This window comes from Penicillium diatomitis (genome assembly GCF_028827545.1).
Source record: "Penicillium diatomitis strain IBT 30728 chromosome Unknown utg000004l_segment0_segment0, whole genome shotgun sequence".
NCBI classification, from domain to species: domain Eukaryota; kingdom Fungi; phylum Ascomycota; class Eurotiomycetes; order Eurotiales; family Aspergillaceae; genus Penicillium; species Penicillium diatomitis.
In genome coordinates, this window is record NW_026623176.1 from 2962348 (window position 1) to 2980279 (window position 17932).

Genomic DNA, 17932 nt, shown 5'->3' on the forward strand with positions numbered 1-17932 from the left:
CTCAGATCTGCGGATCCATCCGTACTTGAGATCGGAGATAAACCTTGGGAAGATCCTTTTAGGTAAGGTTACTGAATGTCACTGCAGTTCGAAGCCCCAGGTCTGGACCCGCCTGCTCTCCGAGATCGATCTCTGTAGAAAGGGGATTTCTGTGCATCGCGGCAGTGTATTTCAGGCGATCGCCAGGCTGAGATTGCGTTGAAGGTAGATTTTAAAGGTTGTAATGACTCTTTCAGAAGATCTTGCACATTTGTCGGATGTTCCATTGAAATTGAGCCGCACGGTTCACCGGGGACTACCGCCCTCGATCTTACGTAGGGAGCATTGAATGGATGCAGGGGTTCCAGACGGAAGCTCATCATCTCGATCTGAATCGACCAGCATGGAGGGATTAGAACAAATTCAGCCAATCTGATCCAGCAACTTGACCTCTCATCTTAAATTATACCGTGAGGGTGTGCCATCAGTTGGTGAACTACGTAGGAAATGCAGGTGCAGGTCCAGGACGTTTTTGACATTTTGAACAACCTCCTTCAGAGTGTACTCTTGTCTGCATCAGACCTATCGGGATGGAATATGGATCTACTCGGGAACTGGAACATATATATTTGCGAGGGTTTGACCTAGGTCGTTGCGTAGAAAATTTGCCTAGGTGCCTAGACACGTACATAGGTAGAGCTTGTCGAGACTCTTTACCTCCATGTCTCCACTATCTACCTGTACCTAACTAAGTACGATGAATGTAAAGATCCCAAGCCTTATTCTGAAACCAGACTTTTCTTCTTCCCAGCTGTGACGGTTGTTGGGATGACTTCCGTCGAGTATGCATCACGTGCGCTCACCTGATGGGCTCTAAGCAGTTCCAGCCCTGTGGAAGAAAACCCTTCGCGCAGAACTAGGTTCTGCAATAACCCTACTCACGAGTCTCTGCAGTGAGGCCAACTTCGGTGCGATGTCGGTCAAGAGAGGTATAGAACCCATCCATGTGACGAACAAACGATGGCCCGATGCATCATCATACTCAGCTGCAGATCGGACAAGCTTGAGATTGGCGGTCACTGTAGAGTGTAGACGGGCTGCTACGCCGGTCGCGCCATCTTCTTGAAAAGCAGTAAGCAGTCAGTCGCTGCTTTGAAGTGGTGCAAGTCTTCGACTGACCCCTGCTTGTGAGATCCTCGAAACTTGATCAAGTGGGACCCCGTTCAAGTTCGCTGGGCCGTGCCGCAAGAATAAATAGTGGCCAATGACTGCTCGGAAACCCCGTCGCGATGGTCTCCACAGGAGTTCGAGATCGTGTCAACTTGGGGTAAACAAACCTCAAGCCCGATGTGGTCACTGTTCGGTCTTCACTATCTGAGTCTATGCGCGACTCCTCCCTGCTGTTCACCGGTAGACAGCGCGACAAAGGTATCGTGGCCACTGTGGAGTCGATTCATGAACACCTTTCGACACTATGCGTCTCATTTTCTCGTACTTGGAGATTCACCGAGTCTGGTCTGAAAGCCTCTTTCCACATACTTCCTGCTCATCGTCGCTTTGACAATGTCTCATCCCAGGGTACATTCTTGCTTGAATAAAGAATGGCCCTTGGCATCGTTTACGGCCAGGCTCGAAGAATTACTCTCGACGTCTCTCTCACGGTCGTCGCAACTCACAGGCTCAGGTCTTTCGATCCGAAGGCACGTTCCAGGGGACTCGCAAGGTGAAGGTTTCAGGAGCACTTTTAGCTTTCGAGGCCATCAGCTCTCTTTGACAAGGGCATGATACCTCATTTTATCGTCTTGGAAGCGGAAGAAAGCCCACATAGGCTTGCATCGGAGAAATATCGAGGTGGAGAGCCTTCGGCTGCGGCAATCCGAGTTTCAGAGATGGCTTCAAACTACACATTCGGGAACCGGAACGAGTTCGTGTTCTACCTATTCATAGAAAGCGGGCAGACATAGTAGTGGTTCCCAGATACACAATTACATTGCCAAGCAAAGATCGACAAACCATTTGCGAGGCCGATCAATGTTCCGGCGCGGTCCCATTTTTAAGACGTTTCATGAACGCGGAGAAAGAATGCTTTCCCTCACCATACCGCTTGTCCTTTCAACCATGTGACAAGTAGCTGGACCCTGATCCATCTTCCACCACTTCAACTCATGGATTTTGGTCGGCTGCAAGTCCAAACCCCCCACCGTGTCCATGAACAGGTCTATCGTCCGGATCCACTGCTGGGGCCCGACATGCCGAAATGTCTCTGTCGATGACTGGTTTCAACACATCCATCCCAACCTCCCTCGAAGTCTCGCTGATTTGATATCTACCACTTATATGTGGGGAGGAACATTCAATCTCGGCCGTCACGACGTGTCGTGCTTTTCGGAGGCACCATTTCCAGTCAAGCTTTTGTGGGCAGCAATGGCCTCTGCCGATTGTTCAATGGTTGTTGACCAACACAAAAGGTCTCTGAACCTCTGCTGAACTTGAATCGACAGCAGACCGAAGAAACTTCAGTCGGCAGTCTTGATCAGTGAAGAGGTCACTCATGGGAACATAGTCCATTTCATGGACCACGACCCCAAGCGACTGCAGTTGCGAGGCAAGCACAGACCATCGGAAGGAGGAATCAGCCCACCAGACAGCGTCGACGGTGTTTCACGACGCTGTCACGACATAACGGGAATCAGTTTCATCAACTTTGTCTGGATGTTCGGAGAATGAGACTGATCACTCTATCTGTCTGGCCGTCGGGTCGATTTCGAGTGTATAAAGTCGAGAAGTCTTCCCCGGTCAATGATCATCCTCATTCTCATCATCCTCACCTTCATCACCAGTCCTCCTTTCATCGTCTTCTCCTTCTTCTCTTTGCGATCTCGTTGGCCGGTTCAACATCGCAATCTTCTTCACAACTCTATCCGAATTTTCCTCACTCGTGCTCATCACATAATCTCAGGACTGGTCCTGAACTCGCCTCATTTCCTCCCCTCAAGTTCCATCTCCAAACTGCAACCAAAATGAAGAACACTGTCCTTCTCATGCTGGCAGGCACTGCTATTGCCATGCCTGTTAATAACAACAACAAAGTCCTGCAGGCACGCAAGCCCACCTTTTTAGGCGCTGGCATTGGCGGTGGCGCTGATTTAAGTGCCGGTGTTCACGGTGGTGCCGGACTTGGTGCAGGTGCCGGACTTGGTGTCGGCCTCGGTGCTGGCGCTGGCCTGGGAGCTGATGCTGGTCTCCATGGTATTGCTGGCCTAGGAGCTGGCTTGGGCGCTGGTCTCGGTGCAGGCCTAGGAGCTGGCGCTGGTCTAGGTGCTGGTGCCGGTCTCCACGGTGGCGCTGACCTTGGTGCCGGCGCGGGTCTGGGTGCTGGTGCCGGACTAGGTGCTGGCGCTGGTCTTCACGGTGGTGCTGGCCTAGGCGCGGGCGCTGGCTTGGGTGCTGGCATTGGTGGCGATGCTGGTGCTTCTGGTGAAGGTTCTGGTGAAGCCTCCGGTGGTCTTTCGGGCGGTGCTTCTGGGGGTCTCTCAGGCGGTGCTGGCGTTTCTGGAGGTACTTCCGGAGGTGCTTCAGGTGGTGCCTCTGGTGAAGCCTCCGGTGGTGTCTCTGGCGGTGCTTCTGGGGGTCTCTCAGGCGGTGCTGGCGTTTCTGGCGGTACTTCCGGAGGTGCTTCAGGTGGTGTTTCTGGCGGTGCTTCTGGGGGTCTCTCAGGCGGTGCTGGCGTTTCTGGCGGTACTTCCGGAGGTGCTTCAGGCGGTGTTTCTGGCGGTGCTTCTGGGGGTCTCTCAGGCGGTGCTGGCGTTTCTGGCGGTACTTCCGGAGGTGCTTCAGGTGGTGCCTCTGGTGAAGCCTCCGGTGGTGGCTCCGGTAGCCCTTCAGGTGGTGTTTTTGGCGGTGCGTCGGCTAGTGCTTCAGGTGGTGCCTCTGATGAAGCCTCCGGAGGTGTCTCAGGCGGTGCTCCTGGGGGTCTCTCAGGCGGTGCCGGCGTTTCTGGCGGTACTTCCGGAGGTGCTTCAGGTGGTGCCTCTGGTGAAGCCTCCGGTGGTGTCTCTGGCGGTGCTTCTGGGGGTCTCTCAGGCGGTGCTGGCGTTTCTGGAGGTACTTCCGGAGGTGCTTCAGGTGGTGCCTCTGGTGGAGTTTCTGGTGACGCTTCCGGTGACGTTTCTGGTGGTGCCTCCGGTGGTGTTTCTGGCGGTGCTTCAGGTGAAGCCTCTGGTCAAGCTTCCGGCTCCGGCTCAGGATCTGCAGACACCCCTGCTCCTGTCCCCACTGGTATCAGCCCTACTGGCGAGAGCGCCGGTGTTTCCTCTGGTACCGGTACTGCTCCCTTGACTTGGAGCACTAGCATCAGCTTCTCTTGGCCCGGCGCTACTGGCTCCGTTAGCGGCTCTGCTGGCGGCTCCTCATCTGCTGATACCGATGCCAGCGCCGATGCGAGTGCCAGCGCCAATGCCAGCGCCCACGCGAGTGCTGACTCTAACTCATCTGCTGGGACGGACGCGTCCGACTGCGGCTGCAACTGAAAGCCGCGAGAGCTAGCTGCAATGAAACACTCATGTACCGAGGCTGAGACTTATCTCTGGAATCATCTTTGATTGTCTTCGGTGATGTGTCGCCATCCATGTCCAAACTCGACCGACATGGAGCTTCAGGCCAGGAAAATTCGGGCTCACCATGTAACTTCCCACTCTGGAATCACTCCTTACACATTCAATGGAATCGGACCGACCATTTCTGTCAATTATGAGACCCTTTTCCACAAACTGCTTTTGATGCTTTTGTATTATTTCACAACATGATTTGCAATTGACGCGAAAGAACAGTACTTCTACCCTGGTTGACGGAAAGGGTGCTAGCCAAACTTTTGATCATGTGAGAACGACCGCGTAGTCTGGACAGGTCACTGTTTCTTTTACTCGGCGCGAAGGGCTGTGCCAATTTCCAATTTCCGACTTTATATCCTTCAACATGATAATCGACGAAGGTAAATCCTTGAGGATCTACTGCAGTAGACCCTAACCCTGATAACTAGCCCACGGAAAGGCGGAGAGGTGCCAAGCGGGTGGGAATTCTGCTGCCTTGTCTTCCGCTTCTCTCTCGTGCCTTATCTTATCGTTCGATCAGACTACTCTTGGCTAAGTCTCCGCCGCTTTGACTGGACTATCGGAATGACGGTGCACGCTGACCGTCAGATCCACCAGCAATTCTCGCTGAAGTCCTCTGGTCAGTTCTCGCTGTCATTTTGATCAGTAATAGTCCTGCATCACAGGCGGAAATGGATGAGGAGGAGGCTCCGCCGCCTTATTCGGCCGATGACCCTTTGACCTCTACAGATCACAGTCGCAATGGGGATTCGCAAGATGGGCAACCGGTGCGGGGATCGATGTCAAGTACGAATTCTGCAACGAGCTCGCACGCGAGTCGATCTACTACAGCTGCGTGGTCGGCGATAGGTCCTACCCACTTCACATCTGCAGCCGCCTATTTCGTGGAGCGCCGACCCACGACCGTCGATAACAGTCGAGACCTGTTGCATCATTCGATGACAATATACCCTCGCAGCTCAATCAAGGACTTTCCTCGACGACCTCGCTGCTGGAGCGCGCGAGTGGAAGAGGTGGCCCAGCAGGACTGGGACATGTTCTTGCGGCACCTTTTCCCACCACAATTGGGCCCGGCCGCTGCCTCGCAACATCTGCCGCGACAACTGCGCGCAGAGATTCAACGTGATCGTAAAGATCGCCCGCAAGAAACAGATGAGCAGCGCCAAGCACGTATTGCGGCGGTGGTGGATGAATGGAACCAATGCTTCTTCGAGCCGCGGGCGACTCGCATCAGTTTCGTCTACATTGGGGAGTCTGAGACAGCGCCGTCTTCCGCGCTGTGTCCCCGATGCTATCCAGCTGCTACAAGAGCAAATCATCAACCTGGAAGTGATGGGCAACAGACCCCCAGCTCTCATCATGGGCCTCTTGCGGCAGGCTATCCGGCTCATCCGTTCAATGGCTGGTCCACTCCTATAAACCAAATTCAATTTCCGTACCCGCAGCAAGCACCTTATGGCTCGTATGGTATGATACCTGCCTTTCCGTTCTCTGGTGGCCCCCCACCCAACCACCTGTCTCCCCAATACATCCCACCTAATCTATATCCTCCGGGCATGCAGCAGTGGCAATGGAACAATTGGCCTTACAACCAGCAACAATATGCAGCGCAGCGCCCCGAGAAAAGCAGCGGAACCTTTGGCTGGATCTCTTCTCTTACATCTCAAGCTCAGAAGTATGGAGAGCGATTTGCTGAGCAAGCCCAGCATTACGGTGATCAGATTAGTACGCAGGCTATGCACTATGGCCGACGGGTGGAGGATCAAGCCCTTGCGCATGGGCGGTGGATTGAAGAGCAGGCTCGGCTTCATGGTCGCAAGCAGGGCGCATATCCTCCTGCACCATACGCCATACAGCAACCCTATCCAAGTTCCGGGCAAATATCGGGGGCTCCCCAAAACACAGCCTCCACCTCGAGTGGCGTTGAAAGTCCGTCCCAGCCCATTACCGAGAACCCCGACGCTCAAGCCGGGACCCCAAATTCTCAAGAAGAGATCGCGGGGCGCGATCATAGTCAGGTCAACGATGGGACCAGGCCCGAGAAAACGGACGACATTGTGCAGGTCCTTCATCGTACCTCGTTTGACTCAATCTCGTCTGAATCCTCCCTGGATTCTATTGACTCGATTTCAACGACATCCGATCTGACTCCTGCTGATCTTGCCGCTGTTCGCCTACAACTGCAAGACCTGAATAACGGCAACGATCGTACCAAGTATGACGCAGCGCTTGATCTTCGACAGCAGTTGTACACGCTCCAAGAGTCAAGACGTGAAGCGAAGGTATCAGTTGTGCAGAACTGGCGTCGAAGACTCGGTCATTTCCCGGGTAATGGTACGGACAGCAGTGACTGGGGCTGCTGGGACTCGCCAGAGCAACAAGCACGTCAAGTGGCCGAGCGCCGTGCCATGAAGGACGAGGTCCGACACACTCAACAGGCTTTCCGAGATTTGGTTCTACATGCGCGAAATGAGAAGCGCAATAGAAGGTTGGCTCGACAGAACCGCCAAAGGCAGACTTCGTCAAATGCAGGGCCAGCTGTTGAACATACTAAACCACTTGAAGGGTGTATGGCAAGTCTGTCTTTAGGAAGCTCTCAATCTGCAACGACAGCATATGCCAATTCTCGAGCTGTTTCCTCTTCCATGTCGAGCCGCAGCGTGTCAACTTTGCCCAGCGAAGTCACAGAGCCCAGTGTGGGTTCTGTATCCGAAACCGCGCCTTCCAAGTCAATCGACAACAACGATATACGTAAGGAAGACACTCAAAGAGAGGAGAAGAAGAGTCGAACTCATGGCCGACTCAAAGAGATTCTAAGACCGTTGGGATCCAAAAAGCAGCCACAAGACAAACACTCAAAGAAAGCCAAGGAACCAAATAGGGACGGAGATACCACATAATGCTCGAGTCCATATTGTCTTTATTTTGCGTTGCGCATTTTTGCCGCGAAGATATCCAGCGCTTGCCATGCCTTCTGACATCATCGCCCAGGTCGACTGATCACAAAGTAAGAATACCGAGAGTTTTTGATTCGGAGAATCCGACTATTCACCTCCCAATGAAATAACATCCATGCAATTGGTCTTCGACTCGAACCCCCGATTGAGGGTCAAAGCGTCAATGCAAAATAGAAACCCGCACTTAACGCAAATTTGACATCATGGGGTATTTTCTCACACGCAACAAACATGACTCTAGGCTACTGATTATGACTGTTGGCTCTCATTCCTCTCGACGAGGTCACCAACACCCAGACCGCGACCAACCTTCACCTTGACCAATTTCTCGCCTTCCTTGCCGTCTCCCTTCTTGCCCAAGTCACCGACTTCATCTCCCTCGTCTGCGTTCTCATCACCGTCAGCCTTTTCATTCTCGCGGTCCCGCTTCTCGATGGCCTTCCAATCCAGCCATTGCTTCTGCAGATCCAATTTCATGGCGTAGGCATCCTCGCCGTCGGCGTAGTATCTGCTCTCAACCTTCTCGACTTCAAATCCCAAGGTATCGCGATAAAGACGAAGAGCGGCAGTATTGGACATGCGGACGTGCAGGGAGACGTAGTGGGCACGGTGCGACTCGGCCATCGCACGTTCTGTTTGACCAACATTAGTCATTTGAATTCATCCGAAAGACAAACGAATTGCATGGTAGGGGAAAAATTGAATCGAAACTCGGCGACCCGAAAGCTCCAATTAGCTCCGAGTCATGACCATGCGATCACAACGCATGAGGAAATTTACGGCACGGGTAGAACTCACGACTCATGCGCATCAAGCGCTCCGCAATGCCCAGTCTACGATGCGTGCCCCTCACACTCAAACTCGTGATATGGCCGTGTTGCACACCATCACTAGGCTCTTCCTCCATCTTTGCCAAAACGTACCCCACCACTTTGGGATACTGGCCGGAGATGTCGCCCGCCATACCAGGCCCAGAGCCTGATTTATATCCATTCTTGGGACGGACAACAGCCACAAAGCTCAGCTGGGGCCATGTCAGGGCGTGGTAAAGGTAGTACTTCAAGAAGTAGTTCTCGGGAAGGTTGGTGATATTGCAGGTTTGCATTGAGGGAAGAAGGTCGATGTAGGAGGGGTACGATGAGAGAGGGACAATGTCGACCATTTTGGAGGCTTGTGGGTCGTGGACCGGTCTTTCGACGAATATATGTAGGATAAACGAGTTGATTGAGTGCCCAGAGGGGATTGGACCTGGGACTGGCTTGGGAGTTGGGCAATGTGAACGAATGTGTTGGCGGACATCGCGATGACCGCGTGACATTAAGGTCATGTGACTTTGAGGTGTGGGCCATGAGGGGTTGGTGCTATTCAACCGTGCGCATCATTGCAGTAGTATCCTGTAGCCAGGAGCCAGTAGCCACATTCAGTTTTTGCTTTCTATATGGAGAAAGATCCATCAACGTTCTATTCTGGGAACGGGGAGTAAAAGCCATTCAAAATTTGTCAGTAGTCGGTAAATAAAATATGACAAACGATTTATGCGCTTGTCGATCACCTCATTGACTCTACTACTGAAGTTTGCGTTGGTACTGCCCATTGAGTTGTCGATATCGAACGCTTCGATGAGTATTACATAAATTTAGTACTGTTGTTCACATTCATAGCTGTCAATGATGCGCAATTTGAACGGTGAAATGTTCAGCAATGGGTCTTCGCAAGGTTTGTTAAAGCATGATCTAGATGATCATGACGCCAGGTTGAATTCATAACAATATGGGTATCATATAGCTAATACACATGGGTCGGGTTTTCACCGACGAGCAAACGAACGCAAACTATGTACATCTGAATTTGCGCCAAGCACGGCACCATTCCCTCCTCCCCAGTTTCTTGAATCCCCATCTCTCTTCCAGCCCACATTCTTGACAGGACCTGGACCTACTGCAACCCCTTGTGCCTGTCGAGCTCGTCCCGTCCAATCTCCAGACCGTCACCTACTCCGGCGTCTTGCCGCGGGCGAGGGACTCCTCCAACATCAGAGCGAACTCGTCGTCAGTGACATGGTACGGGGAGGCAGGAGTATCGCCGTTGGTGACTGTATTGGACTCGGCGACGGCTCGAGGCGCAGGCGCGGCCGCGCAGGTATTGCCGGTGGTCACCGTTGCTGCAACAGCGCTTTGGGCGACATCAGAAGGATGACCACCAGGAAGGGGTGCTAGCGGACCACCCAAAGCTCGGCGCACATGCTAAAAAGACGGGAATGGGGTATATTAGTAAAGCGAGCCCACAACTATATCATGAGAGTGTGGAATCTACCTGCTGTGACTGAACGAGCCGGTAGCACTCGTTCAAATTCACGTGCACGAATTTGTCACCGAGCTCCGCCTGACGCTGCGCGGAGTTCAGGCTCTTGCACATACGGCCTGCAAGAACACTGTCGTTCTCAAGACTGTTGCTATTACGCAGCCAGTCGAAGCTCTTGGCGCGCAAGCTGCGACGAAATCTGGTAAGCGGGCTAGGGTCCTGGGTCAGCGCGGGTCGGAAAAGAGAGTTTGGTCCTTGGGGGCTCACTTCTGTGTCTGAGTCCACGGTCAGATCGATGACCGGAACGTCCTTGGGAGGCACAGTTGGAGCTGCGACAGGTCGTCGCTTTTCGGGGCCAACGACCGCGTCGGCAATGGTAGCGGTCGTTGAAGAGTCGGCTGCGTGGCGGGCAGCAAGGGAAGGCGAGGCTGGCGTGGTGCATGTGGCACCAGGGAGCAGGGGGTCCGGCTGCTCAAGGGAGGTCGCAGAGCCCTGACCGCGGTGGGCGGAAAGAGTGGAGGAGGGAGTGATGAGGTCAGGTGAGGGATGCCCGGGAGGAGGTGGTGGAAGTCCCAAACTACGGCCTTCGAATGGAGACCCGCACGCATGGGAAGGTAATCTCTCAGACCTGATATCGTGTTGAGAGATCCGTGAAGGTGAGGTGATCGAAGGCGGAGAGACGGGAGAAGAGGCGGCAGAGGTGGTGACCAGTAAGCTGGACGTGGAATCCCGGGGGACGTTTAATGCCGCAGTCACCGTTGCTTCCATGGCACTACCTGAGTGAGGGGGACGCGAGACCATCATTGCTTGAAGATGATGGTAGTCCCGCAAAAGGGAATTATAGGTAGTGGCCAGGTTGGTGTATTGCCGTCTCCACTCGCCCAATTCTGTATTCGCCTTGTCCATTCGACGCCGGTGATTGGAGGCCGTCTGGCGCAATTTCTGCACCTCTGCTTCCAGCTCGTGGATTCTGAGCTGACTCGTGTGAGGGTTCACGTGCTCATAAGTACTGAGTGCAGCGCGGGCCTCATCTCGCTCAGTAGTGACCGTGTCGAGGCGTCGACGGGAACTGTCAAGGCGGCGCCGAAGGTCTTCAATCAGATCTGTTTGGGAGCCAGACTCAGATTGAAGACTTGCAGTCGACAGGGATTTGTCGACTGGGGCATAAGGGGAGATATGCTTCGACGTCGAAGAACCATGACAGAACGCCTCAACGGCTGACAATCGGTCTGAGCTTTCTTGGGTGAGACCGAATCTGCTCTGAATATCGGAGCTGAAGGTGAAGTGAGCGGAGAGTGTCTCATCATTCGCTGGAGTGGGTGAAGATCCAACCGAGATGGGCGCCGTGGAGCGGATATGACTTGACGCTCTTGACACTCCAAGCATCTCTCCCTGCGAAGTGAGTCCCCGGCTTTCGCGCCGACATCCCTTCTTAAAATTGCCTCCGAGACCTGTTTGTACCTGATCATGGCTGCGCTTTCTAGAGCTACTAGTCGATCCTGGTGAAGCTTGAGTGGCAAGTTGCTTGTAAGGTGAAGAGGCGGTGTCATATCCTAGTGGTGAGACATTGGACAAGTTACAATTCACTCGCTTGGTCGATGACTTCTCATGATCAGTCCCAAATGCTTGTTCGCTGGTACGTTTCTTCGTACTCGGGTGGGCCTGATCAGCTCGATTGGATGAAGGCGGGGCGGCAAGCTTTGAGAAGTCGGTGAATGGATCGAAGTCATCTTCCAGGCCGAAAAACGCAGCCAGGTCATTTAACTCTGTAGCATTCTTGCTGGAGTCAGGGGTAGTATCAGAGGCATTCTGGCTAAATAGAGAGCTGAAATCGTTTCCCTCTGAAGGTTGCGAGGAACTCTCGGCAAAGTCGGTGAACAATCCAGAATCCTCTCCGTCGAACAGGGAGGCGAGGTCATCTTCCTTGTTTGGGTGAGAAGGATCCAGCTGGGCAGGCTGAGATCCAGGGGAAAGTGTAAGCCCCAGATCATTAACTGGTGTGCTGATGGGATCCATGGGACGAGACTCACGGGGTTCCATATGGGGTGAGCGCTGGCGTTGATTATGCCGGTAAGACGTGGTGTCTAACAAGAAGGTGAAGAGCTCGAAAGCTTTGTTTTGAAGAGCTTTGTCGACGTGGACGACAAAAGATCGAGAGCGAGCTAGAAGAGGAATAGTAGGGTGAAGGTTTTTATTTTGAAGATGCAGAAGTGTAGAGTGAGGGATGATAATGACTAGATCAGGAAGTCTTCTTGTGGACAACTGATCCTTGTAACGAATCAAAGGTAGACAAGGAGACGGGAAGGTGATTAGTGGAGGATAATTTTGAACAGATCAAAGTCGTTTATGGAGTTGGGAAGGAAGACCGTAAAGAAGGGATGGGGAAAGACCGAAGGGTGTGAGGAGGAAAGAAAGTGCATAACGCGTAAAAGCTGTAGGAGTGAGGAAGCGTGATGTTATCAAAGATAGCCTGGTGAATGTTTGCGACGTTTTTTTTATTTAGGCGATTGCTACAGTGCAGCATTCTTCAGGCAGAATCCATGACCGCCTTCTGCCCGCTAGCCTTGTCAGTGTCACAAGTGCTAAGCCTAGATTGTACCCCGCCAGCCCTGTCGTAGAGAGAGGGGACCTTATAGCATTTCACCCTAAATTTTTCGCTCGTCAATATAAGCAGATCTTGGGCTATGTTTAATCGGTGATGCTAGTCAAACTTCAGGATCTTGAATGTTTCACATCAAATTCAATTGACTTATCCAAGTTCCTACGTAGGTTATCGTGGTTCCTTATCAGCTTTATTTTGCCCGCCTCAAACCCGTCAATGACCCCATAGTGACCCACACCAGTTCACCATCTACTCCGGTACATCAATTGTAATAGTAGCACCACTATCTACTCAGGTGCCTCTCTGTCACCGCCTTGGAGCCCCATTCCTCACGTGCGACGATCCCAGCTCTCTTTACGTCACCGCTTACGCTACCGCCCTTCGGTCCTTTGTTGTCCCGCAGTCCACTCTCTCCTCGAAGTCGTGCCTGACTGGCAGCTTGGCAAATAGAGGAGTTTCGTCGCTGCTGTGGATCCAGCTGGAATCATCTTGCTCGAACCCAGCTCTCCTCCCCATTATTCGAATCCCCACAGTGTGTTCCTCAGCCCGCCGTTCCGAGTGTCTCTCTCCCGCGCCAATTGACAATCCCAAAGCTGCAGCTCAGCCAGCTACCCTAAAACAGCCGCTACGTGAGGTTTCATATTGGAACAACCCCTCCATCACGACTCTGTTCTCTGTTATCGCCTGCTTCATTCGATTTTGGGGTTCTTGGAGACGGCCGATTGAATCGATCACTTCCGTATTCACGAATCTCAAGCTTTGGACACCCCAATTCGCCTTGAATTGATCTCCCCATTTCACTGAGCTTTCTGTGTCTCCAAACCACAGCCATTTAGAGTAGGCCAACCGCGCTACTCTTGGGGAAAGTCCCAGACTCTGGGATACTGGTCAAACTGTCTAGCGTTTCATCACATTTTGCTCAGCGATGAGCGTCATTCTCTGTACTGGTAGGTGATGGTACACTTGATGAGCTGGCTACCACTCGTTGCATCTTTTTAAAATCTGATCGCTAATCAAACGTCTTGACAGCGGGGTATGACCATACCATCCGGTAAGTACATATGAACCGCGGCTGCTCGCCAGTCTGACCTGTGTCGAATGCACAAGCTACTAGTCTTGGGTCAAAGCTGACTAGGGGAATTTCAGCTTCTGGGAGGCCCTCTCCGGAATCTGTTCCAGGACCATTCAACACCCTGATTCGCAAGTCAACCGACTGTGTATCACCCCCGACAAGAGATACTTGGCTGTCGCAGGTCACCACAATGTGAAGCTCTTCGATGCCAAGTCGAGTAATCCCCAGCCTCTGATGACCTTTGAGGGTCACACCAACAATGTGACTGGGGTCGCATTTCATTGTGAAGGCAAGTGGATGGTGACAAGTTCTGAGGACTGCTCGATCAAGGTGTGGGACGTCCGCAGCGGTAGCCTCCAACGCGACTACCGACATGACTTCCCGGTCAATGATGTGGTCATCCACCCCAATCAGGCGGAACTGATCAGTGGTGACCGTGGTGGCATGGTTCGCATATGGGATCTGGGCGAGAGCAAGTGCATTCACGAGCTGGAGCCCGAGGAAAACAGCTCAGTGACAAGCGTCAGCGTAGCCAGCGATGCGACCTTGCTGTGCGCTGGAACCAAAAAGGTCTGTACTCGGCGTTTATTGACCATGCGTTTGCTTGCGCCTCAAGCTCACTTCAATTTTAATCGCTAGGGCAATGTCTACCTCTGGCGGATGGTACAGACTGAGGACAAGGGTCTCATCATTCCCGTCGCTACTTTCTCGGCCCACCATGACTACCTGAATCGCGTTCTCCTCTCGCCCGACGTTAAGCACTTGGCCACATGCTCCGCCGATCATACTGCCAAGGTCTGGAACCTCGACCCAGACTATCCCCCGGCTAAGATCGCGTTGAAAGAGTGGAAGGAAAAACAGGACCAACAGGCCCAGGTCGACCCGACGGAGAAGACGAATGAGGTCGATTCCCTGGAAGCTAAGAGTCAAGGGCACGACCTCCTGCGCATCTTCGACCAGGACCGCCACTTGTTGCGCCTGATTGGTAAAGATCCTCGAGAGGAAACGCCCCAGCAAAAGTTCCCCGCGCAGCCTGACGGCCCGCCCATGGACCCCGCCAACAAGACCCTGTTCCTCGAGACTACTCTCGCGGGGCACCAACGATGGGTGTGGGACTGCGCATTCTCAGCCGACTCGGCCTATTTGGTGACTGTGTCAAGCGATCACTACGCTCGACTGTGGGAGCTGAGTACAGGCACTATCATTCGGCAGTACAGCGGTCACCATCGCGGTGCAGTGTGTGTGGCGCTGAATGACTACTCAGAACCTCGCTGAGAGCAGCTCGCACTCCCTTTTTGTCCTTCATGTCCCTAGGCTTTTTCAATTTGTTATTATCAAATATGCGCATCTGACTTATTTTTGATTTGGAGGGGAGGGGAGTCAATGGAACATAGCGCGGCGTTGGACGGGTTGTATGCATATTGAGGTTGCAGGCCCGTCGCTGTTTACGAATGTGGGCGCGAATGGGAAATATTCAATCTTGCGTAATTTGCCGGTTCATGTCCTGTCTGTAATCTGACCCCTTCTTGCGCCCCGAGAAAGAATCCCTCAATGTGATAACTGCTTGGTGTTCGCTCTGGCTTGCTGGTCATGGAACCAAATTGAACTGGAGCAAGTCGGTCGTTGCCGTCGAGACCAGTTTGGCGTCATGGACCAATGTTCGAAACTCAAGTCACGGGCTTTTACGGGTTTAGCTTCATTGCGTTGCAATCGCTGAATTCCAACGTGCAGCACCACCACTTTGTGTGATAATTTATATGAACAATCGAATTTCGCCTGGATATTCCAATAGTGCGTCGGTCAAAGGGGTCTCATAATACAGCGAATTGGGAGCAAATCACACAAGAAACAAGACAGGATGCTAAGTTGAGTTGACACAATGACGACATCCGTCCTCAGTGGCATAAGATCGGTCGACACTTGTGGACGCTGTGCTTCTGTTGCAAATCATCGAGGTAGCGCCGTGACATGGCCTTGTAAAGGTCGAGGGACAGGGGAGAGTCGATTCCCCTAGTTGACGGCGAACCACGTCACACTGACCACGACGTCAAGACCTCGCTCCTCAGCACCGGGGTACTTGAAGGTCCACATGCCATCACGGTTGACATCCCAGAATGCACCAGAAGCGGAGTGCATGCCGCGCTTGCCGGCATTGCTTTGCGCGCCGTCAGCTGCGGCCGTCTTGTCAATTAGGCCCTGTTGGACGATTGTGCTGTTTACCGTGAAACGGTAAGGCGCAGGCTTGTTGGCTTCGGATGGGGTAGTGGCGGTGATGAGAGCCTTGAGGATAGTGTTCTGTGGGTTCGAACATTCATCGATAAGTATTTCAGGAGATTTCATGAGACTGGTGTACAACACACGGGGGAGTAAGACTCACGATAATCTGAGAGTTCCAGGCGCCGACAAGGCTGTGCTCGTACTCGGTGGCATCTTTCAGGGCGACATCACAAGCCTATGCGGAAGGTATCTCTGTAAGCATATTTTCTCGGCCGTTGGTGTGCATACCAAATGGTATTCAGGCGAGGGATTGGCGCAGAGAGGGCTTAAAAGCCATGAGGTGAGCAGCACGTACGTCGGAGGTGATCTTGGTCAGCTCTGTGATAGGAACAGGCTAGGTAGCAACAGAGTCAGCATTGAGGATGTCGGAGAAAGAGGTCCGTCAGACATGGCTGTTCAAAGGATCTTCGCGACATGCGAATAGAGCCTCAACTCACAGGAACGGGAGCAGCCTCGACAGCCATTGCGTTTGCTCTGGTGGCTTGCTTGAACTAAGGCGATTCTGTCACGATAGCGGTTAATGAGTTTCACGCGCACGGGTATGATAGACTTTGTCGGCGCAGAATGAGGCAATCACTCAAGCGCCAATACGTCGCCGTAACGGGGTGGTAGTGCGCTGAGGAGCCTCGTTCCGGAGATAATATTGCGGGGGGGGGGGGGGGGGGTTTGGCCTTCGAGGGAAGACGAGGCCGAATTGGGGTATTCACGCGGGGAATTGGGGCAGCAAACAGTGATCGGTACTTACTTTTGGGGACCGAGACAAGGACAGAGATCTCTCAGGTTTTGGAGGGACGCACTGGGATCGAACTTGGGATGGTTGTTTTGTTTGGGGAGAGTCGTATCATGGCGGCTGGCCCGTTCAGCCCATGTGGATCTGTCATTGATGTAACACTAACACTTACCACGTGATTTAGGGAGTAGGGTATAAAGTCCACCTGACGTAGCAGATCAGCTGACAGTCATACGATTGTCAGACCACGTAGCGATAACGCTCTGGACCTTCCTACTTACGATCTTGACTTTCTATTTAATTAATTAATTAATTCTATTTTCTGGTTTCAAATTACTATTCTAAGTACGTTAAGTTGAATGGTTTGTAGTTCTATTATAAAGTGGAGTATAGCTTTTATTTTATGTTAGCCGAATTAAGAGGCTTTCGCCTCGTATTAGTAACCGGCGTAGGGGCTCTCTTAGTTATATATATATATAAACCTATTTCGTCTTATTAGTATTAGTAGCCTAGGCTCCTTAGGTTAAGGGTAGAGTCTAGGCGGGTATCTAAGAGAGGCCGGAAATGGGAAATTACTTAAGAGTACTATTTCGAGGGAGTATGATCCCGGGCCCGTAGCTACCTATTAAGGTAGCTACTTTGGTAAGGTAGCTAGACTTAATCATTAGGGAAGAGATAGCTCGTAGTAGTTAGATTAGTATAAAGACTAATTCTTAGGGATCCCTACCGGTCCCTTCCCTGGTGCCTATCTTATAGTCCTCCCTCACTATACTCTCGAGGGGATTACTCTTAACTCCCTCTTCTATCGATCGATTAATCGATCGGCTACCTAAAGAGGTAGGAAAGAGCTACTATAGAGGTTACGATCCTTCGGGTTAGAATATATAGGATAATAGGGGGGTCCGAGGCTAGGTAGGGGGGCCTAGGAGCCTAGCTTCCTAGAAGCTACGGGAGGGCCTTACTTCTAACTATTATATAGTTAGACCTAGATCGTAGGTTATAGGTTACCTAATAATTACTAGACTATAGATTACCTAATAGGATACTTTAATAAAGAGAGTCCTCTTATAACTATAATCACGGGCCTATAGCTACTTTAGGTATCCTAACCCTTCCTTTTCGCGATAAGTAGAGCTAGATAAGCTATAACCTTACCGTATAGCTCCGGTCGGTCACGTACGGACCCTTAGTCCTCTATATATATATAGTCACGCCTATAGCTATACTTAGAAGAACTATATCCTATCTACCCTCTAGATCTTATCTAGTAGTAAACCCTTATATTAGCTAATTCTCTATACTTAACTACTTAAGAGCAAAAGCTTACTTAGAACTATATTTACTAAGCTCTCGAGACTAAACGATCCCTAAAGATCTAGCTTAAATTACCGACTACTCGTAGTA

At 52.1% G+C, this 17932-nt stretch overlaps 6 protein-coding genes across 6 annotated transcripts; 3 read left to right on the plus strand and 3 right to left on the minus strand.

The window, feature by feature from the left end:
* Nucleotides 1-2999: 2999 nt before the first annotated feature.
* On the plus strand, nt 3000-4508 carry N7539_004282 (uncharacterized protein; the record flags this gene model as incomplete). Its single annotated transcript, XM_056933884.1, has 1 exon — nt 3000-4508. The coding sequence occupies one exon, from the start codon at nt 3000-3002 to the stop codon at nt 4506-4508; it is 1509 nt and encodes a 502-aa protein (XP_056791425.1).
* Nucleotides 4509-5260: 752 nt separating this feature from the next.
* N7539_004283 (uncharacterized protein) lies at nt 5261-7489 on the plus strand (the record flags this gene model as incomplete). The annotated part of the gene is made up of 1 exon (XM_056933885.1): nt 5261-7489. The coding sequence occupies one exon, from the start codon at nt 5261-5263 to the stop codon at nt 7487-7489; it is 2229 nt and encodes a 742-aa protein (XP_056791426.1).
* A 306-nt stretch (nt 7490-7795) lies between these two features.
* Nucleotides 7796-8708, minus strand: N7539_004284 (peptide alpha-N-acetyltransferase complex A subunit ARD1; the record flags this gene model as incomplete). Its single annotated transcript, XM_056933886.1, has 2 exons — nt 7796-8178; nt 8345-8708. The coding sequence occupies 2 exons, from the start codon at nt 8706-8708 to the stop codon at nt 7796-7798; spliced, it is 747 nt and encodes a 248-aa protein (XP_056791427.1).
* An 829-nt stretch (nt 8709-9537) lies between these two features.
* N7539_004285 (uncharacterized protein) lies at nt 9538-11887 on the minus strand (the record flags this gene model as incomplete). Its single annotated transcript, XM_056933887.1, has 2 exons — nt 9538-9789; nt 9860-11887. 2 exons carry the CDS (start codon nt 11885-11887, stop codon nt 9538-9540), a joined length of 2280 nt encoding a protein of 759 aa, XP_056791428.1.
* Nucleotides 11888-13374: 1487 nt separating this feature from the next.
* On the plus strand, nt 13375-14796 carry N7539_004286 (WD40 repeat domain-containing protein; the record flags this gene model as incomplete). Its single annotated transcript, XM_056933888.1, has 4 exons — nt 13375-13396; nt 13479-13500; nt 13596-14091; nt 14161-14796. 4 exons carry the CDS (start codon nt 13375-13377, stop codon nt 14794-14796), a joined length of 1176 nt encoding a protein of 391 aa, XP_056791429.1.
* Nucleotides 14797-15531: 735 nt separating this feature from the next.
* N7539_004287 (dynein light chain Tctex-type family protein) lies at nt 15532-16262 on the minus strand (the record flags this gene model as incomplete). Its single annotated transcript, XM_056933889.1, has 4 exons — nt 15532-15816; nt 15899-15973; nt 16094-16132; nt 16236-16262. The coding sequence occupies 4 exons, from the start codon at nt 16260-16262 to the stop codon at nt 15532-15534; spliced, it is 426 nt and encodes a 141-aa protein (XP_056791430.1).
* Nucleotides 16263-17932: the final 1670 nt, after the last annotated feature.